This window comes from Mus caroli, unplaced genomic scaffold, assembly GCF_978045245.1.
Source record: "Mus caroli unplaced genomic scaffold, Mus_caroli_1 scaffold_3, whole genome shotgun sequence".
Classification (NCBI taxonomy): Eukaryota; Metazoa; Chordata; class Mammalia; order Rodentia; family Muridae; genus Mus; species Mus caroli.
The window spans coordinates 151,839,310-151,857,543 of NW_028227258.1; the positions used below are offsets into that span (position 1 = coordinate 151,839,310).

General features: G+C 48.8%; 1 protein-coding gene across 3 annotated transcripts in view; it reads left to right on the plus strand.

Annotated features, from left to right (window-relative positions):
• Positions 1-435: 435 nt before the first annotated feature.
• Positions 436-18,234, plus strand: part of Znf704 (zinc finger protein 704) — a 184,165-nt gene continuing 166,366 nt past the window's right edge. For 2 of the 3 annotated variants that reach the window (XR_015046792.1, XM_021158280.3), the window contains exon 1: positions 14,398-14,923. Coding sequence is in view for 1 of the 3 variants with exons in the window: in XM_021158280.3 (XP_021013939.1) it covers positions 14,474-14,923 (450 nt within the window). In the remaining 2 variants the exon portion in view is untranslated. Of the gene's footprint in view, positions 496-13,542; positions 13,613-14,397; positions 14,924-18,234 lie in introns of those variants that run through there. The other variant, XM_021158282.2, reaches the window with a different exon arrangement.

The window sequence follows — 18,234 nt, forward strand, 5'->3', positions numbered from 1 at the left end:
TGGTGCCTTTGGAAGCCAGAGAGGGTGTCAGATCGCCTGGAGCTGGAGTTACAGGCTGCTAACGAATTGCTTGATGTGGATATTTGAACTCAGATCCTCCGGAAAAGCAGGATATTTTCCTAACCACTGAGCCATCTCTCCAAGGTCTGCATGCCACTTTGAAAGGTTACAAACACAGTCTTATTTCCACGAACATCCGGCCCTGGCTTCTAGATTGAGAGAAGACAGTGACAATGGACTGGTGTCTTGAGGAGCACTGATCTGTGCTTGATTTCCTCTCCCAGGACTGATGATTCCCTGTGACATGCAGTGATGTCATAGTCCCTGCCACCACTGTGACTCTTCTATGGCAGCAGCTGAGCTTCAGCCCCACACAACACAATGAGCTGCACAGGGAGTGCCTTAGTCACTGTTCTATTACTGTGAAGAGACATCATGACCGAGAGCAGGTATAAAGAAAGCATTTAAGAGAGGGCTTCCTTACAGTTTCAAAAGGTAAGTCCATGGTCACCACGGAAGGAAGAATGGCAGCAGACAGGCATGGGAGCAGAGCAGTAGCTGAGCGCTTACATCCTGATCCACAGGCAGGAGGTGGGGAGGCTGGGCCCACCTCCACTTCTCCAACAAGGCCACTCCTCCACATCCTTCCTAAACAGTCCACCAACTTGGAACCAAACATTCAAATACATGAACCTATTGGGCCATCCTCATCCAAGCAACTGCACTAAAAGTTAGGGCTAATCTTCAGATTGGAAACACCAGAAAGAACTGGTATTTTAACTAGTTAGTTCCTGGTTTCCACCACTGGGGGAGAGTTCCCAAGCTCTCCCTGACACCCCACACCTTTGCTCTCAAGGCTGCCTCCCCCTGCCATGTACTTCCTTATATCTCCTTTTCAGCTACATCTCCAGGACCCCATTAGACAAGCATTCTTTGATTCCCTTTGGCTGTTGACATTCTAATTCTGTGATAAGTATCTTGGGGGAAAAGGAAGTGACTGGGGAGATGCTTCTGCTGGTACAGTGCCCTCTGTGAAAGTGTGGGGACTGTGTTTGGGTCTGTACACTCTCATGGACTCTGGGCACAGTAGCATGCTTCGACCACCCCGGTGCTAGAGGGGCCAGAGGACACAGGTGGATCCCTGGAGCTTAGTGGCCAGCCAGCATCACCAATCACTGAGCACCTGGTTCTGTGAAAGACCCTGTCCTAATAACTGAGGTAGAGAGTGATCAAGAAGATAGGCACTCATCATGCACATGCATGAGCACACATGTGCATGTGCCCCCCAAGGACATGTACACCAACCCATATACATATGTCCATACGTCACATAGACATACATGTGCACAAAATAAGAGAATCAAACCTTACCTGTCCATTTTGAAGCTTGCAGTCTATGGCAGGCTGGTCACACTGGCACGGACTGTGGTGAGGCAGGACGCCATGGGAGGGGGGATGGTGGAGCAGAGTTGCTTACCTCTAGGCAGCCATGAGGGAGGAGAGGGCACTAGAGAGGAAGGGGTGAGGGAAAGGGAGAAGGGGGAAGAGGAAGGGGGAGTACAGTGGGAAGACTATATATCCTTTAAAGTCAGGTTTATGCCCATCATTGGATTAATCCATTGATTAGGCAGTACCCTCATGATCTAATCAACTGCCCCAAAGTCTTACTCATAAATAGTATCTTGGAGACTCTGGTGATAATATGCATTGTCAACCTGACTGCATCTGGAGTCCCCTTAGAGATACATCTCTAGACATGTCTCTGAGGGATGTCTGAAGATCTACTCTAAATGTGGGTGGCACCATTTCATGAGATGGGGTCTGGACTTAAAAAAGGGGACCAGTGTCCCAACATTCTTCTCTGTCTCTGTCTCTGACTGTCTCTATCTTTCTCTGTCTCTCTCTGTCCCCTCCTGCCCCCATCTCCTTTCTAACTTTGTGACCAGCAGCTGCCTTGAGTTCCTGCAGTCATGATGCCTTCTCTGCCATGATACACTACTGAACTATTAAATCACCAAACTGTGATAAAGCCCTCCCTTCCTTAAGTTTCCCTTTGTCAGGGGTTTTGGTGGTAGCAACAGAAATGAAGTAAAAACAGGAGCTGGACCTGCAATGCGAGCCTTCTGAGGAAACACTTTATATCTAAATCATAACATTTGCCGGCTGGCTCCTTTTTTCTCTTTGACCCCTGCCTTGCAGATCAAGGCCGTGTCTGTTGGAGTCTTATGTAATGTGTTTATCATCTGTGTCTTCTGTAGGACTGGGAGGGTCTGAGCATGTTTTGGGCATCATCAGTAGGCATTCTGTGTTAAAATCACAGTGTGTTCGGAGCCAGCTCTGCAGGGAAGGTGTGCAAGGCATATTAGAATTCTCTCAAGATCTTAGGACACATGGTGGACACTCAATCTTTGCTAAAGTACATACATAGCCAAGTCTGTATTTTGTGCATTTTAAAACATAGTTTTACATTTATAGGCAGTCAACTGGTCCTCAAATGAAATTTAGGTTTAAATAAAGGGTAAGAGGTATACATAATTAAGCAGTTTCAGCCGATGTATGGTCCATCATTATTAGCATGGCTGCCTCAGTGGATGTATGGTCCCATCATTGTTAGCATGGCTGCTTGGCTCCAGTCCGTCCTGTAGGATTGTCTGAGAAGTTGTCAGGACTGTTTTATTGGAGGAAGGACAGAATCAGGAGGTCACCGGTATATAAATGACCTATAAAGGGTCCTGGGGCTTTGTCTGAGATCTGTCTCTACCCCTGTGTCAGCTCTCTTGCCTTCTCTCATTGTTCAGAGTGTCTGTCTCTTCTTCAACAAACTGCCTCCATTTCTACTATAGTCCATATGTCCCTGGACCAATTCTTTGTTCTGGGACACAAGAATCTGGAAATCTGAGTGGGTTGCTCGCCAGACTCTGACCATATCTGTGACTCTTGGAGGTGAGCTCTCCTGTGGACTGATTCAGGCTCCTGGCCCTTTGCTTCTCCCAGCATGAGAGTCCTGGAGAAATTCTAACCCCTTGAGAATCCACTACCTCAGTAGTCTGATAACCAAAGTCCGATAGTGCCACACCCACTCCAGTAGTGATTCCCGTGACAGGCCCAAAAGCTTGGACGCAGTCCCAAGGCGAAAAGTTCACGGAAACTTAAGTCTCCTGGAACCGTGGCATCCTGTAAAACTAACGCTCCAAATCTGTCCTTGCTTTAGTGAAAGGACCCAAAGAGTCCAGTCCGCAGCATGATAGCACAAGTATCTTTGGAGTATCTTTATTCACTCCCTGCCCTCTGCACAAGCTGGAAGCTCTTTCCCCTGAAGAGACAAACAGCATGTTCTATCTGGGCTCTGGACCATGATCTACCACTTACTCCTCTCTGAGGCCTGTTGCTTCACTTAGTATTAATTCCTGTTCTATCTTTTAATGATATTCAGTCTCCACGGCAGGTGGATGGAGATCAGAGGAAAACTTGTGGGCACTGTTTCTCTCCTCCCACCTTGTTGGTCCCAGGGATTGAAATTGAACTCATGTTGTCAGGGTTGGTAGCAAGTGCCTCTCCCTGAGGAACCATCTAAGCCTCTTACAGTCTTAACTATACCAACCCTCATTGCATGTTCATGATTTCTATGTCAGGCAACATGAGCATAGCACAAAAACATGCTTAAAGGTATAAGGACTTTAATCTCCATGGGTGATAGAAGAACAGGGAAACTATCAACTCAGAAACTAGCAAGGACAGGAAGCTGCTTGTCTTCTAGGAAAGATAAAAGAAGAGGTGGGGCTGCCATAGCCAATTGCTCTCCAACCTGTGGGAATGAGTCCCTGGTCTAGGTGCAGTGAAGTCTGGGAGGAGATAAGGATGTGGGTGAGTACCCTAAAGCACAAAGGGAATATTCTCTGCTATCTGCATCCTCCGATCCTAGCAGCCACTGAGGAGGACCAGGGAGAAGCAACCTCCTTGGCTTGATGACAAGAGGCAGAACCCCATGCAATAGTCAGGGATTGAGCCCAGGTTCTTTCGCATGTTAGGCAAGTGCTCTGCCACTCAGCTGCCCTCAGATTTCTCCTTTACACACTGGAGCTATGACAAGCCTCAGCCTGGATGCTCAAAGGGCTCTAGAGCTAACTATGTTCCCCACCAAACCTGCTGCTTCCTCTTTAATGATTGCTTAACAGTCTGATGAACTCAAGTCAGACTACTATCCTTGGTTCACTTTTTCTTCTGTTGATGATCAGGTTTATTGCTCAAGAAAGCAATCAAGAGTCTCTACGGCAGCTTCAACTCAAGCTCTCACTATTCTCACCTAGGGGAAGGCTGCTTTCCGGATTCTAAGGCCCTTTCTTCCTTGTCTAACTTGCATACAGCTGTCAGAAGGACCGTCTAAGTCTTACGTTGAACCACAGACCTTACCTGCTCAAAATTCTAGAGTTCTTTCCACAAAATTCCAAAGCCTCCTAGGACAAGTGACTTCTGAATCCCTATGGCTGCTGTGTGACAAGAAGCCAAGGAACAGGTGGCTGGCAGCAACCACTGTCACTAGGGAGTAGTTGGAGCTGGCTACTGAAGCTATGAGAATAATGGGGCTCATGTGCAGAAGCTGGGGGACATGCACCTGATCTCAGACAACTAAGAGTCATTTGTTAAAAAGAGAATCATTTGTAAGTTACTTTTGCACCACAGTGAACCGTGGAGATCTCTAAGGCTTCTCCTCCACCCTGGCACGCATGGGCCAGGAAACCATCCGACTAGGTTGACTTAAGGACAAATCTATACATGCGGTAAGAAGAACTGTGAGCGACGAGGAGCGCTTACACTAGTTACCAGGTTCCTCTCAGTCTTGCCCCGCCCCCTCATATATACAGGCATGACAACAAAAGGACATTTACAGCTTTTAAGAAACCTTGGGAGCGTTTGTATCTGCATGTGTACGTGCCTTGTTCTATTTCTTGGCTTTTAAGACTCTTGTAATAGGTTACTACGAGAATTCATTTAAGAGATGACCCCACCCCCAGCCCAACATAGCTTGAGAGTAAAGTAACAGGAACTAAGATGATGTAGAAAAAAGTACCATTGAGAGCAAAGCGCAAAGACTGAGAGTTAGCCGGGCGTGGTGGCGCACGCCTTTAATCCCAGCACTTGGGAGGCAGAGGCAGGCGGATCTCTGAGTTCGAGGCCAGCCTGGTCTACAGAGTGAGTTCCAGGACAGCTGGGCTACACAGAGAAACCCTGTCTCGAAAAACCAAAAAATAAAAAAAGACTGAGAGTTTCTGATATAGTAGCCATCCTCAAACTGGACAATAGCCTAACTGGGGCCTGGTGCAGGTGATAAGCGGGAATTGTTAAAAGTAGGCCGAACATTAAACCAAACCAAACCAATACAACTCATAAAACTCAAACAAACGGGGCTGGTGAGATGGCTCAGCGGTTAAGAGCACCCGACTGCTCTTCCAAAGGTCAGGAGTTCAAATCCCAGCAACCACATGGTGACTCACAACCATCCGTAAGGAGATCTGACTCCCTCTTCTGGTGTGTCTGAGGACAGCTACAGTGTACTTACATATAATAAATAAATAAATCTTTTAAAAAAAAAACTCAAACAAACAATAACAACCCCCCCAAACAAAGAAACAAACAAACAAAAAAATCGTCAAAAACCATAAACCAACCAACCCACCAAGAGCTTTTCAAGAGCAGGTGGGTGTGAAAACCCAGTGATGTCAGACCGAGAGTTGCAGTAAAATAGCCCAGGGTCATTCTGCTCCTTCAGTAGCCCAGCTAGAGTCATCTACAAATGGATCTGGAAGGCTGTGCGTGCATGGAGGCCCTAGCCCCATGGAGCTCTCGCTTAATGAAAAGGAAATAAATGTAAATTCAGTTGATTATTCAAACTGGCCACAGTTCAAGTGCTCTGCAACACCATGTGGCTGATGGCTGGTCACTGGAATTGTGGGTGGCCCTGATACAGGCTAATTCCATCACTGCAAAAAGAGCTACCAGAGCATCTCTCCAATGCTCTTAAATATATCAAAGGAGCTAGGCTGGAAAGCATTGCTTACTAGAGATATTATGATGATGACTCTCGGGTTCTTTTTTGAGATTTATCTTTATGAGTGTGAATATCTTGCCTGTACATATGTCTGGGTACCTTGTACATGCTAACACAAAAACATGGATCCCTTCGAACTGAAGTTGCAGGCAGTTCCTGTGGGTTGTGGAAATCAAGTCTGGGTCTTCTGGAAGAACAGTCAGCACTCTTAACCACTGTCCATCTCTCTGGCCCTATACGTGTTGTTATAAAAGTATAAGAATCCTATATTGTGATAGAGGGTTATTGGCTAAAATACACAGGCAGGCACATAACCAAAAGCTGAGTAAGACCACACCGGGAACGTGTATGTAATCTGAGCATGCCTCCTGAGTGCCAGGTGCACTGGGGCACACCTGGGACCACAGTGCTCACGGGGTGGAGGCTGGAGCGTGGTGGCTACAAGCCAGCCAGGAGCACTTGGTAAGACCTTGCAGTCCTCACATAACTGCCCTCTAGGATACGCTGTTACCCTCTCATCACTGCAACAACACGCCCCACAAACACAGCCTAAGTGGCAAGGGCTTGCTTTGCCTCAGTTTGTTTCTCTGAATTATACTGTTTTTTTTTTTCTATTTTATTTTTGAAAATGTAACTACATCATTTCTCCCTTCCCTTTCTTCCATACACCCCTCCCTGCTCTTTCAAATTCATGGCTTCTCTTTTCACTAACTACATCATTATTTGTTACATGGATGTCCTAACTATAACTTGATCATCTGTATAATGGTGCTTGGATGTATGGATGCAGGGCTGACCACTTGGTACTGGAGAACCAACTGGTGTGCTCTCGCCGGGGCAGACTCCTCCTCCCTCTGTTGGTTGCCTTCCTATTTTGGTAAGCACCTTCTTGCTACTCCTTAGGGAGGTGGCTGGAAGGAGTCAGAGGCCTTTGGGTCCTGTGTCTACCTTTCAGTTCTGGGAGTGGGGGTTGGGAGAGGACAGAAGCAACAGCCTGCACATCGTGGGAGTCTCTGTACAACCAAGGAGTCGAGGAGTCTCAGGCCTAGTGTTGTTTAAGTTTTTGATGGGTGTTCTTGGGCTCTGGGACTGGCTCAGGTTTTGAGGGTGTAGTCCATCATGGTGGAGAGATGAAGGCAGCAGGAGCTTGCGGCAGCTGTCACACTGGATCCAGAGAGGAGTGAGAAGGCTGCTGCCCAGCTCTCAAGCTTTTTATGCAGTCCACAGCTCGGTGCTGCCCACCTTCAGGAGGGGATCTCCTCCTCACTTGATCCTTTTGTGAAAAGTTCTCCCAGACACACCCACAGGTGTTTCCATGGTGATTATAAATCTATCAGGCTGACGAGATTTACCCTTCACACCGAATAACACATTCTTGTATAAGGAAATAATATTAGATCAGAATGATTGAAACATAGACTTTACTTATGAAAAAAAGGAAACAGGATTTAAAAGAAAAGTACAAAGGATAAGCTTGTACACCACTATAAACACCGGGGAGTAAGGGCAAGAATTTTGGGGGGCAGTCAGCAAAGGAAGGGGAAGGAAGGCTGGGAGGTAAGCCTAAAGATGGGGAGACATGACGACTTTTAAAGCCAGGCAGCAAAGCAAAGGGAGCACACAGTAAAAACAAAAAACAAAAAGAAAAAGAAAAGTGAGCACCGAGCTGAACGTTTAGTGTAGAATGAGCTGAACGTTTAGTGTAGAATGAGCATGCGTGGGCCTGTGGAGAAAAACCTTCACTCTGCTGGCCCCGTGGACAGAGCTCAGATGGATCTGTAGACTAGGAAGTAAAAGCCGAACAAAAGAGAGAACTTCTCCACGGATCCAAGGAATCGGGTGAAACAAGATGGGTTTGATGGGAGTGTGTGGGAGAGCGGGAAGACCTGTGTGACTCACACACATGCAGGCACACATTCAGTCCAGGCAGCTCTGTCAGGAATCCATGTTGGACAATCCGTGGAGCACATGTGCACACACTGGTTCCACTCTGGCACTGACCACAGGAGAATCCCTGAGCAGGGTGCTGCTTCCTCTACAAAGATTGGCAGGGTAGGGTCACATGAAGCCCAATGGTGCGCCCTGTGGTAAAAACTCCACTCTAGGGCTGGTGAGATGGCTCAGTGGGTAAGAGCACCTGACTGCTCTTCCAAAGGTCCGAAGTTCAAATCCCAACAACCACATGGTGGCTCACAACCATCCGTAATGAGACCTGACTCCCTCTTCTGGAGTGTCTGAAGACAGCTACAGTGTACTTATATATAATAAAAATAAATAAATCTTAAAAAAAAACCCTCCACTCTAAGGATCTCTGAGCTTATTAAGAACTTATTTAATACGCATGGGTCTTTTGCCTGCATGCATACAGTGCTCGTGGAGGGCTAGAGTTACAGTGTAAGAGCCACCATGCAGGTTGGCTCCCCTGGGAGTAGAACCCAGGTCCTCTGAAAGAGAAGCCAATGCTCTTTAACTGCAGAGCCATCTTGCCAGGCCCTTCTGTTAAACATTTGACTGGTGCCATCTGGGATAAGGCCCTAAGTTTTTTGTGTTTAAGCCTTTTGCTCTGGCTTCCTGTCAGGTTTTACATGGTCATTTCTCAGAGTTTATGAAAATATATGTGTTCTCTTCCTGACAATATTTTCATGACTTTCTTTGTCATGGTACCTCTAGAATTCACTTACAGGTTACATGTCATCTGTGAGAATAAAGCTCCACCATTATAAAGTTGGTTGGAGTAAAAAGATAGTGAACGGAAATAAAAGTCAACCTGGCAAAACAGCCGAGCTGCAGCCAGCTTTGGGAGGGGAGTGACCTTTGTCCTAATTGTATGTTTCACATTATAGATAGAACTATAATGCTCATTTTAAGAGTTAGCGGCTTCACCTGCTCTTCATGTGCCCAGTAATCAGTACTTTCTTTACGTGGTTTGGTGAAGGGCACCCCTACTGTATTCCACACGTGGCCATAAGTGTAGCCTAGGACGACAACGATGACAACGACAGAACCCATTCACAGCGGCAGACTTCCCTAAGTACTCCAGAAGTCTGAAACTCCCCACCCCTCATCACAAGACTAAGGGTGTGGTCCCAGTGTCTGAGGACCCTGCTCCAGTGGAGCAGACAATGGGACCTGTGCAATCTGAGAGAGGCAGCCACAGTGTCTTAGTTATGTTGTGGATTTGATTCAAGAAAGAATTATCAGAGAGGAGGGAAGGAAACTCCTCTATCAGATGACCTGTAGACAAGTCTGCAGGGCGTTTTCTTGATAAACGCTTGGTGAGGTAGGGCCCAGCCCACTACAGCCCACCTCCCCTAGGCAGGTGGTCCTACATTATCTCAGAAAGCAGGCTGGTCCTTGGTCCCTGCTTGAATTCCTGCCTCCAGATCCTCCAGTTCCTACCTGACTCCTTTTCATGAGGGACTACTTATGGTTGCTTATGGTCCTTGTGTTATCACAGCAATAGAAAACAAAGTAGAACAGACAGAAATGCAGGAGGCCACAGGCCACTCCCCTCCACTTCAAGTTCTCCCAGGCTCAGCTGACCTGTGGCTGATTTCGCTGCTGGTGACCTGCCCCCTGGCCTGCCCAGGCCATGAGCAGCACTCTAGTCGCTGCATTGCACTGGGAATGCTGATGAAAACACTGACAGGAAGAGGAAAACAGAAGCCTCAGGACTATGCAAGTCAAGGGTAGGAAAGATCTGCCTTGCTAGACTCAGCACTGTGTGTGCGCTCTGCAGAAAGGGAGAACAGTATGATCAAATGGACCAATGACTGTGCAAATCCACCAGACATCTCAACACTCAGCAACCACTGAAATAAGACTATAGCCACCAAACCGTAATTTCCTAAATTCTGGGTCCCCAACCAAACAGGGAGGGCCATGAAACGAAAAGTCATTTTCCTAGACACAGAGCTAAGCGGTTGGAGTTAGAGAACACACAACCTCAAGTAAATTTATGAATGTACATTTGTGGGCACATATTGGGTTTTATTTGTGAGGGCTAATAGTGGGCAACTGCTCCATCTGAACATGTGTCATGGCTGATACCATCCACTATGAAAATGGGGAGCACATCTCAGCCACAGCCACCCTAAGTTATGAACTCCTCAGAGAAGAGGGCCTCAATGAATATCACATGCAGAGTCCACGTTAGGTTTCTAGACTCCTGGCCAGATGTTCCTTATAGTGCCGTCTAAACGGCAGACAACAAAGCTGCGAGTCACTCACACACACACACACACACACATACACACACACACACACTCACACACACACAGAGCAAACGTGGAGTGGAGCAGATGTTCCTTATAGTGCCGTCTAAACGGCAAACAAAGCTGCAAATCACTCACACTCATACACACACACACACACACACACACACACACGAGTAATATAGGACCCTGCCCCCAATAACAAGTCTTCAGGGGGCATTACCTAGAACTCAGGAAAGTACAGTGTTGTTGCAGGGTTGAACCGTTCACAGGAGACCTGTCACATCTTACTTTCATAACCTTTGTAAAGGCCAAAAACATTACTTTTCATTTAAAAATAGTTTTTAGAAGGAGCTATTTCGATCACCAGATCTAACTACTTAAGGTTGATAAAGACCATCCTATCAGTGGTAGGTGAGGCTGCTGTGTTTCTGCATAGGTGATGCTTAGACTTTATGATTTGGGGACCATGATTTCTATTTTTCTGAATCTTAAAAATATCGAACAACGGCCGGGCGTGGTGGATCACGCCTTTAATCCCAGCACTCGGGAGGCAGAGGCAGGCGGATTTCTGAGTTCAAGGCCAGCCTGGTCTACAGAGTGAGTTCCAGGACAGCCAGGGCTACACAGAGAAACCCTGTCTCGAAAAACAAAACAAAACAAACAAACAAACAAAAAAAATATATATATATATATCTCGAACAGAATGTGAAGTTGAGCCTTGTTTTTTTAAACACATCTTTTTGCATCTTTGATACTCAAATGTCAAATGTTTAAGAATCACTGTGGATCACAAGAAACCAGACAGGAGATGGCAGGCTGGAGTGTCCCTGTGCATTGATACCATTACCCTGCCCAGAGCAGACTCGAGCAGACTGGAGCACAGTCTATAGGACAGAGACCTGGGCCATGGCATGTTCTGATTTGAGACTTACGTTGTGTTCCATGCCTTTCTTAAGTTTGTTTTGATATAAACATAAACACACTTCTTTCTTCCATTGTGTTCATGCTGTGATGTGTAGAATTTTGAAGTCCAGCAGGCTGGCCTTGAACTTGTGATGCTCTGATCTACTGTAGCCTTCATGGACCAGCAAGCTGGGACCAGCATCTCTGTATGTTAAAGCACTGCCACTCTACTCCTTTCTGCCTTCTCTAGCACTCAGGACACCTTTTAGCCATGTTCACTTGTCTTTCCCCATTGTTCTCTAGTTCTCTCTCCAACAAGGGCTCAGTAGCTCACCGTGCACTCCAATCTAAGCGCTTGTCCTGGGGCTTGGAGGAAAGGAGCCGGAGGATCTGCGTTTGATCACTATAGCCCTGAGGGGAAGGGTAGGTGTGGATGCGGGAGACAGGCTATTAGGTAAAGGTGCTAGCTGAGCAAGCCTGAGCCTCTAAGTTCCATCCCAGGAACCCACGGAATGCACAAAAAAGCAGGATGTGGCTTTCTATTAAACCGGTTACATATAAGACTAAAGATGACTGTATATATTACCTCATGAGTCTACAAAATAAGAGTTCTTTGAAACTTTCATGCAAGCTATTTTGATAATAGTCACCCCCAACTCTTCCCTTGGTCTCCTTCCAGATCTACCCACCCCAACTTTGTGACCTGTCTAAATTTAATAACCCATCAACTTTAGTTTTTGCTGTTCATATATTTACTCCTGGGTATGGGGCTATCCATTAGAGTGTGGCTGACCTGGCGTCACACCATTAAAGACAGCTGCCTTTTCCTCCCTTAGAAGCTATTACCTGTCCATAGCTTCTCAGGGCTGCAAACTCAGCCTTCCCTGCCTCTGTAAGAAGCCCTTGCGCATAAGTGACCCTTGCCCTGTAAGGGACCCAATAACACCCATTCACTAAGTTCTCCAAGATGGACTTTGATGGCATGCAAACTTTAGTGTGTCATGGCGTCCCTATCTGGGGTAGGTTGATAGGTGTGTTTTCTCTCCCCAGGAGAAGTTTTGTCATGACACAGATGATGAACACAGTCCCACTAAAGCCCCTTTGGGGAGCCAGTGACTTTATTGGGCTTACTTACAAGAACGCAGGTGAGCCCAAAGCAGTTGTGCCACCAGAAAGTCTTACCCAGCATGAATGATTTACCCACTGCTGCAGAGATGGGGTGGGGACAAGTGCCACTAGGGCAAAATTCCATACAAGTGGCTGGGGGACAGGCTGAGTCTCATGGAGAGGCTTTGTGCCCACTCCTCCTAAGGACAGCCAACCAGCCTGATGGCATGCAAGGATCACAGCTGTTCTGATGACCACGACAGCTGTGCTGTTAGTTGAAACAATCGATAAGATCTCTTCTGCACCCCTCGTACAGGTCCTTGAGCCACCTGCCCACCTCTGCCAGAGACCCATATACTTAGCTGCCTCTCTCCAAATCATCTCACGAGATCAACCAAGCCACTATCTTCAATCTGGAGGAGAGCAATTTAGCTCCTTGCCTGGGGCTACTCTTTGTAGGCTCTCGGAAACAATTCACTTGCTTCTGGGAGGGTCTAGCTACATCCAAGACACACCCATAAATTACAATGCTCCAGTTACAAGGTTTGCTCATTCTAATTTCCTGAACAGGATATTTACAGATGAAGAGTTCACTAGAAACTGTGTGTTTTGAATGCACTTTGAGGGAGATGAATCCTGGGGTGGTGTCTGAAGTGGGGCAGGGGAGTGCATGTGTGCACACCTCCTCTTCATACTGTAGGCATTTCCAATTTCACTGTGGGGAGGTGTTAGCAGAGCTTTGGCACGTGAAAGGAAGGCCTGATGGAAAGGCATTTCAGAAAGGACAATGGACAGGACCTGTGGGCTGGTGCCTCACAGGAAGTGAGAACAAGGTGGCTTTAAAACACACCACTATTTTTGGATGTGATTACTTAAAACAGACATTTTCTGGACGGGTAATCAGTTTCTGGGAGGACAAAGTTCATTTTAGAATCCTTGTCCTCATCCCTATTTAGCGGTTGGAAGGTACCCCAGATAAACATTTAATGAGCCCCATCACATATCTAGCAAGCCACGTGATGTTCAATCTCCAAGAACAATGGGCGGATCATGTGGACACCCTTTTACTCAATAGTTGATGAATAAGGCCCTCCTAGCCCTAGCCAAAACCTGTAGAATTTAGGGGCATGCTCTGGATGCAGAGTGTCTGGTTTACTACCCCCGAAAGCGGCATTCATTCATAACATGGCAAACTGGCCTTCTGCTAGCTTACATCATATAAAAAGCTAAAATAACAATCTTGACCACTTGGTCTGTTGCTTTTTCTAGACTGGGACAGTGCCAGTAGACCAAACCAAGAGCAGAAAGAAGACTTTTGGAATTCGGCCCATATCACCAGGTAAGGACCTCAGGTGGAAACTGGAAGAAAAAACGTAGGAGGGCCAAACCCGCACAGAGCAGAGAACACGAGGCAAGGCCTACAACCTGGTGCTCAAAGGAACCTGGTAGAGAGGGCCTGGAAAATGTTGCAGGAATCTCCATGACTGAGGACTCAGGCTGGGAACTGACCCCAAACCTGGGGTTGGCACACCTGGTCGAACTTCACTTGAGCACCAGTGGTCGCGATCTGAGAACCAACCACTCTTGAGCAAATCTCTTAAGCAAACACCTTCCTGTCGGCTAAACCTACGCTCTTCCCACCAGAGGGAGACGTGGGCCCAGGGGCAAGGGTGGCCTCAGTGTCCCAGCCAACTGCTGGGAAGCCGGCAGATTTTCAGAGAGCGCGGGTCTGGGGAAAAAAAATCCAGTCCGGGTTTTGTCTGAACGGAGACCAGGAAGGCTGCGAGGACTGGGGAAGAGGGGGAGGCGGTGAAGACACGACACAAACAGCTCGCGCCCAGGACACCGCGGTAGGCCCTGAGCGCGCGGGCGCAGGGCCCGGAGAGGCGCGCGCCGGCCCGGCCGCCGGCCGCATGGAGCGCAGCGCAGCCCGCGGCTCCCGGGAGGCGCAGGCGGAGGTAGCGGCAGCGGGAGCAGCGCGCTCGCTCACACCCACCCCCGCCCGCGGCCGGCGCGCCGCCCCGCCGTAGCCGCCGGCGTCCCCGCGGGCCGGGCCAGCGAAGGCGGCGTCCGCGCGTCTGCCAGCCAGCAGCGGCGGCCAGCCCGGGAGGCGGCCCCGCAGCCCCGCAGCCGCGCGTCTCCGGGCCCAGCCGCAGCCCGCGAGGAGCCCGGCGCTCCGGCCCGCAAGCCCGGCGCAGGCATGCAGGCCAGGCGCCTGGCCAAGCGCCCCAGCCTGGGCAGCCGCCGCGGGGGCGCTGCGCCCGCTCCCGCCCCCGAGGCCGCCGCTCTGGGGCTCCCGCCCCCCGGCCCCAGCCCGGCCGCCGCACCGGGAAGCTGGAGGCCGCCGCTGCCGCCGCCGCGCGGGACCGGCCCCTCGCGCGCTGCCGCCGCCTCGTCGCCGGTCCTGTTGCTGCTGGGCGAGGAGGACGAGGACGAGGAGGGCGCGGGCCGAAGGCGCAGGACGCGCGGGCGGGTAACGGAGAAGCCCCGAGGGGTCGCGGAAGAGGAGGACGACGAGGAGGAAGAGGACGAAGAGGTGGTTGTCGAGGTGGTGGACGGCGACGAGGACGACGAGGACGCTGAGGAGCGCTTCGTGCCCCTCGGACCCGGCCGTGCGCTTCCCAAGGGCCCGGCCCGGGGCGCGGTGAAGGTGCGTGCGAGGTGCCGGGGATCGGTGGGGGGCGCAGCGGGCTCGGCGGGGCGCCCGGGCGCCGGGGAGGCCGATCGCAGCGGCGCGGACCGGGAGGGGTGTGTCAGGCGTCCGTGGGCAGCGCGCGGAACTGCGGCTCAGCGGCGCCCGGCGGCCTGTCGGTGCTCAGAGGCCGGATTCGTGGTCCCGCGTGCCGGTAGGCAAGGAAGGAGCGCTTCTCTGGGCAGGGTGGGGAACTTGGGAGCTGGACGAGGTCGGAGCCCCGATCGGCCTGGCATTGACATTTTATTCTGCTCTGGGGAGGAGGGCAGGAGTCTTCCTTCCCTTGTTCAAGCTTCTGGAAACTGGCCAGCAACCTGCAACACCTCCTTTCACCTGAGAACTGTTGTTGGTCGGTTCCATCACAGGCACTTGTGAAGGAGTTGGGAGCCTGTGCAGCAACAACCAAGACCTTGGTTTCCGCGAGCTTTTTGCCCCTCCCCCCCATCTCCGTGTTTCTCCTCGCCCTCCTTAAACTGGACATCCTAAGCACTTACCCTGCACCCCCTTAAGATTACAAAAGAGGAAGACGGGAAAGGTGTTTGTGTTGGGGGGAGGGAGAGGGTGGCATTTAAAATGAATGTGACTTTCAGCTGAAATTTTTCACCAGGTCCTCATCCGCGCTACCACTACGAGCGATCTTTCCGTTTTTTGTATCTTCAGAAGATAAAGGGTTTATTATTACACAACTGTCTGGCTGAGCTTCTAAGCACGCTATTGGACAAAACAAACTGCGTTGAGGTTCCTGCACCGTGTATGTTGCTAAGAAGTTTTGAGGGCAGCGAGTGGCAAGTAATGGAGAGTGCTTGCTTTCTCGCCAGTGTTTCTGTTTTCTTTTCTTTTTTCTTTTTTTGTTTTTTTCGAGACAGGGTTTCTCTGTGTAGCCCTGGCTGTCCTGGAACTCACTCTGTAGACCAGGCTGGCCTCGAACTCAGAAATCCGCCTGCCTCTGCCTCCTGAGTGCTGGGATTAAAGGTGCAGTGTTTCTTAAGATAGCAGGATAACCAGAAATTCTTGGAGTGTTCAGAAGAAAGTATATATAAACAAGTGAACTTGATAGAGGTGGTGATGTTGTTGCTTTTGTTTAATATCTCCGTGCCTGCTCTCAAGTGTCTGGAAGCTTGTAATTATATTTACCAAGAAAAGTTAAACAGCAGTTAGCGTTGCCCTGCAGTAGATGTGGGAATGTTTCTTTCCTAGACCACCCTGAAGTATGACTGGCTCTCGGTGTGAGACTTGAGCAAATGGTCATTTAGGTGATTGTTTTTGACAGCTGCTTGTTGGAATCTGGACTGTGCCCACACTCATTACTGCTGCCTGCTGAAAAGCCCGCTTTGTGTGGCAACAGGATATAGCCGGATTTGAATTAAGTTCCATAGCATCAGTGACACTGAATAAGACAGAGTGCCCCCTGAGCAGTGTTGTTCATACACACTCAAAATGTGTCTGGGGTGATTATACAAGTTGAGACAGAAAGATTAATATGTTATGCCCTGTGATCCAAGTAGGCCCAGTGTAGGAAAGAAATCTGTTCTTTAAACTAGGAATATCTAGGGTGTGATTGTTAGCATTAGAAGAGATTTTTCACATCTCCAAATAAATTTAAATTTTTTCAAATTTCTAACACATTGCTTTGCTCACAACTTTTATAGTACATTGCATACAACTTCTTAGAAGTTACACGCTGAATATACTGTGGTATAATTTATCTTCTTTTTTTTCATCACCTTAGAGATATCCTGATACTGCATCCCAAGAGCTTTTTTTTTTTTTTTTTTTTTTTTTTTTTTTTTTGGTTTTTCGAGACAGGGTTTCTCTGTATAGCCCTGGCTGTCCTGGAACTCACTTTGTAGACCAGGCTGGCCTCGAACTCAGAAATCCGCCTGCCTCTGCCTCCCGAGTACTGGGATTAAAGGCGTGCGCCACCACCGCCCGGCCCAAGAGCTTTTTTTTTTTTTTTTAATGGAACATAACAAATTTACATTTCTATATGTCATGTGTTCGACAGATACTTATTGAGCAATTACTTTGTGCCAGGTGCTAATCTAGAACACAGTAGGCCGTGACTTTGGAATTCTTACACATAATTCACTGCGTCACAGCAGCTGACAAATGGATAAAATAAGCATGACACAGGGGCCTGCCTTACTGAGTGGATCCAGTGACCACACCAGAGTTGTTTAAAGCACAGAGAGTGAAGGGCAGGCGGTAGTGGCTGGTTCAGCAGGTCTCCCTCCTTTGTCCCCTCTTAGCAAGTGACAGAACTGAGGCTCTTCTGACTCATGGGAAGAGTCCCCCAGATTATCAGTGAGCAGATATCCTTTCTTTAAAAAAATACTAAAATCACTGTGTCTGTGTGTGTGTGTGTGTGTGTGTGTGTGTGTGTGAGAGAGAGAGAGAGAGAGAGAGAGAGAGAGCGCGAGAGAGCGAGCGAGCGAGCGAGCACGCACGCTGGAGCCATGGAACACTTAGGGAAGTCAAAGGAGAACTTTAATTAGCGCCTGTTGTACACGCACGCACCTTTCTGCTTTCCAGAGTTCAAACTCAGGTTGCCATGTTTGCATGACAAGTGTCCCCACTTTCTGGAACATCTCAGCTGGTCCTATCTATGACCTGCAGGAAAATACCTCCAAGAATTCTGTTTCTTCTTTCCTGCGTTTTCCTGTGTTTGTCTGATGTTGGAGCTGTCACAGAAATTGTCATGGAGCTGGTGTGTGGGACATGTGCTATGGGTGTATTTGCCGTGAGAGTGTCTGAGTGTGGAGGGCAGCCAGGGGTGGAGATGACAACCAAGTCCGTTTGAATCAGCCTGCTTCTTCTGTCCATAGCATCTGTCTTACAGATGTAAATCAAGTGGATTTGGTGCTTGAACTAATCATGCTGAGGTGCTGGGAGTAAAGGAGTGGGGGATGGGAAAAAGAAAAGACAGGACTGCCTGGCAGGCCTAGGGTAACAGCAGGAGGGAAATAGTGCTATTTTAGTTTCTAGAAAGAAAAGAGAAGGCTTCTTGGGAGGGACATTTGATCTTCCAGCACAGGATCAGAGTCAGGCCTGGGCCAGTAAAGGAAACCCCGTAAAGGTAGCCCTTAAAGATAGAGTCTTTGGGAGGTTTTCATCAGGAAAGCCTGCCTGGTGCTTGGTATTTTTGAAAGCTTATACCGCGGGGGAGAACAGAGGCCAGCAGCGGGAGCTGAGAAAGGAGAGGGGACTGTAGTAGGCACAGTTCTCAGGGGTGGGAGAGGTGCTCAGCAGGCAAGACTTAGGACAGGGTC